Here is a 3493-nt window from a genome sequence, read left to right on the forward strand (position 1 = left end):
GAAAAGGCGTTGAGGAATGGGACTTCTGCATCTACATTCGCCACCAAGATAATGTTAATGAAATAAGATTAAAACAAGTGCACTAAAACAGAAGCGATAAATAAGTAAGGAAAAAGGAGAAATCCCATCCTCCATTTCAAACTTGGACCCTAATATCACAGAAGCAAGGTTATCAGGTATAACCAAACTCTATTACGGGCTCACCATAGCCCGTGCTACATGGACACTTTGTCCTGAGAAGCTAAATCTGAAACAACAACAACGGTAAAGCAGTGGCAGTTTTTCCTAGTAAGTCTGCATTTTCATTACCATCTATACCAATGTGACTTGTACTCCAATTTAGGGTAATTGACAGCTCAAGATTGTGGGCTTTTCCTATATGTACGATTTCTGTGATGAATTGTATATGATTTCTATGCTAGCTGGATAACAATGCCTGGAGAGTCGACATGCATGATGACATGATGTAAATTATTCTCAATTGTATAATTTATTGCCTTTTTCAGGGTATATTATTCTGTTTGCAAAGTTGAACACCCACTATTCATGCTCCAGTAACTTCATGGGTGTAAGTGTAAACTGCTAAACAAGCAGAACTTCATTCTTAATCAACTGATCCATCTGTTAAGATGTGTGTAGTTGCAAATCTTGAGATGGTATCCGTTTGTTGTTCTTTGACAGTTTTGAGCCTCTGCAAAGCAAACTTGTCTTAGTCTTGTTTCAATAACGTTATAAAGTCACAATAACGTGGCTGAAATATGTTGACCAAACCACACACTAGAAATATAAGGGAAGACGACGTTTCGGTCCGTCCTGGATCATTTGAGCAGCTGGATTATATGTAAAATCCACAGGAACTACAATAGTTAGAAAGGCAGTTGAAGAATGGATAACACTTGTGAACACTGCTTCCATATCCGCCACCACCATAACGTTATTAATATTGACAAACCACACACTAGAAAGTAAAGGGACGACGACGTTTCGGTCCGTCCTGGATCATTCACACAATCGACTAGTATGTGGTTTGGTCAATATTAATAACGTTATTATGGTGGCGGATATGGAAGCAGTGTTCACTAGTGTTATCCATTCTTCAACTGCCTTTCTAACTATTGTAGTTGCTGTGGATTTTACATCTAATCCAGCTGCTCTCGTTGGATGAATGTTGAGTTTGTTGCGCAGGGCTGCAGTTGCTTCACATTCCAATAAGTAAAATAACATATTTTCTTGCATCATTGAGGTTAACCAACAGACAAATTTAAAAAAAAATTATTACAGTTTATTATTTAAAGTTTATTACACAAAAACTTTATAAATTATCAATAGCCAATTTCTAGTCAGGAGTTACCAGGCATCACACTCAATATCCGGATCATTGCCATTATATACCTTATTCCTGGTACCCCGCCTACCAAACCATCTCTCGTGGTTGCTGTCAATGTAGCCAAAGCGTTCGTCACTACTTACATCACGCTCGCCTCTACCATTTCCACCACGTTCGACATCTCTATTACTGTAATTAATGAATTTTCTGCCTTTGTATGCACTCCGTTTGTTAGTACGATCGCCAAGACGGTAGCCAGTGCGGTCTTTTCCACGATAGCCACTTCTGTAGACTCTGTTGTAGTCAAGCCGATCTTTTATGTCGCCACTACCTAAATATCGGGAAGATAATACAACTCATTAATTACTATATTTCATAGTAGAACAACAAATACATGGATAATGACATCACTAGATACATTAATGTGAAAATGTTCAAAGCTAAGAAGTCAACCTTTCCAAAAGAGAAAACTTGCAAAGAAATCTAATGTCATGACATACCAGCTGATCCGCCATCCATGGTGATTCCTATTGGTCGGCCATGAAAACGAAAACCATTGTACTGCTTGAGAGCTTGAAGTGCATCTGCTTCTCGGGCAAAGACAATATACGCTGTACCTAATGACTTTCCCAAGTTATCATTGTTAACTGCTGCATTTATAATGGTTCCAAATTCAGCAAACAGCTCCTGAAAAAGATTGAAGATTCTGTATTGGAGAACAAGTACATAATTAAAAACAGGTTGAGAATAGCTTGAGTTACACCTTATTGCTGTGCGTTTTTACACGCACTACACTACAATAATAATAATGAACTACAATACAATAATAATATGAACTAATATTTCAAGTTCATATTAGAGTTAACTGATGCGCTAGAAATCCTATTACTGCAGAATTCTCTCATAACTTTCTTTCATTCATATTCAATATTCTTTGACTCACATAAATTTCTGCGTCTGTTACTGTATATCGCAGGTTAGATATGAGGACTTTGGCCGATTCACCCAACTTATGATTGCGGAATCCTTTCCCTCTTGTGCATGGTGTTGCTCCTTCTGCAATTGTCCTGTAAAACGTGATTTTTTTTTAATATATAACATGATTTCATCGAGTAAGACTTCTTAAAAACTCAATGAAAAATGATTTAGACAAAAATAGGAATCATTCAAGCAGAACTAGTAATATAAGTTAACGTTCCTCTAATCCGGAATATTATGCCTCTGATTCACTAACTCAGATACAGTTAACATATGAAGAATCATAAAAACTCCATCATTAGAAATGATTGAAATAGGTTTACTTTACATTTTGTAGTTATTAGTTGAAATTTAATGTTTACTAATTATCTCAGATTAATATAAGGAAAGCGTAACTTACTTTGTCTGTCATATCCTTACATTGACTTGCCACAACCACAGTGCTCAAAACAGACATCCTCTGAGGATCTTCTGAACGGTCTCGACATGTTCTTGAACCAACCATATTCATTCGAGTCTTAATATAGTCTTCCAGGCTCATATCAATATCAGCTGCCATGTTTGGAGGTAGAAATGACAGGATGTATCCTTAACTGAATGTATAACCAACACACTATCTTCTAGCCAGTTTACACACAGTCCGATCGACGTTCTTTTCTGCCAGATTTTCAGATCTATTTATGTTAAAACACCTCACCTCTACATGTACCTGACGAAATGAAAATAAACAAATCCACAAGGGCCGTGACGAGGATTCGAACCTGCGTCCGGGAGCATCCCAGACACTGCCTTAATCGACTGATGTATCACGTTAGTGTGATTTCTGTGTGAAATGGAAATATTTATGAAATCATCATCGGTTGCAGTCAATTGTATTGGTTTACCGGTTCACCATAGCCCGTGCTACATAGAAATTTTAGTTACTAAATTAGAAAAAGTTCCTTTTAGAGTAGATCAATCTAAAACAACAATAACAACTTGCAATGAAGAAAATCGATAATAAGAACATAAGAACAAAGGTAACGGCAGAAGGCCTATTGGCCCATACGATACAGCTCCTATTTACAACAACCCAATCCCATTCATATACATGTCCAACCCACGCTTGAAAAAATCGAGGGACTCCATCTCCACCCACGTTATGCGGTAATTGAGTCCACAAATCACCAACCCTGTTACCGAATCAGT

General features: G+C 37.3%; 1 protein-coding gene across 1 annotated transcript; it reads right to left on the reverse strand.

The window, feature by feature from the left end:
- Positions 1-1347: 1347 nt before the first annotated feature.
- On the reverse strand, positions 1348-2864 carry LOC138366462 (THO complex subunit 4-like). Its single transcript, XM_069327512.1, has 3 exons — positions 2706-2864; positions 1828-2014; positions 1348-1658 (listed from the first exon to the last, which is right to left on the reverse strand). Exons 1-3 carry the CDS (start codon positions 2862-2864, stop codon positions 1348-1350), a joined length of 657 nt encoding a protein of 218 aa, XP_069183613.1.
- Positions 2865-3493: the final 629 nt, after the last annotated feature.

Source organism: Procambarus clarkii, chromosome 19 (genome assembly GCF_040958095.1).
Source record: "Procambarus clarkii isolate CNS0578487 chromosome 19, FALCON_Pclarkii_2.0, whole genome shotgun sequence".
In the NCBI taxonomy this organism is placed as follows: domain Eukaryota; kingdom Metazoa; phylum Arthropoda; class Malacostraca; order Decapoda; family Cambaridae; genus Procambarus; species Procambarus clarkii.

Coding starts and splice junctions, on each gene's coding strand:
- LOC138366462 (XM_069327512.1), bottom strand. CDS start 2,864: ATGGCAGCTGATATTGATATGAGCCTGGAAGACTATATTAAGACTCGA. Junction 2,015..2,705: donor GTAAGGATATGACAGACAAA/GTAAGTTACGCT, acceptor AATCTTTTTCAG/GAGCTGTTTGCTGAATTTGG. Junction 1,659..1,827: donor CATGGATGGCGGATCAGCTG/GTATGTCATGAC, acceptor CCCGATATTTAG/GTAGTGGCGACATAAAAGAT.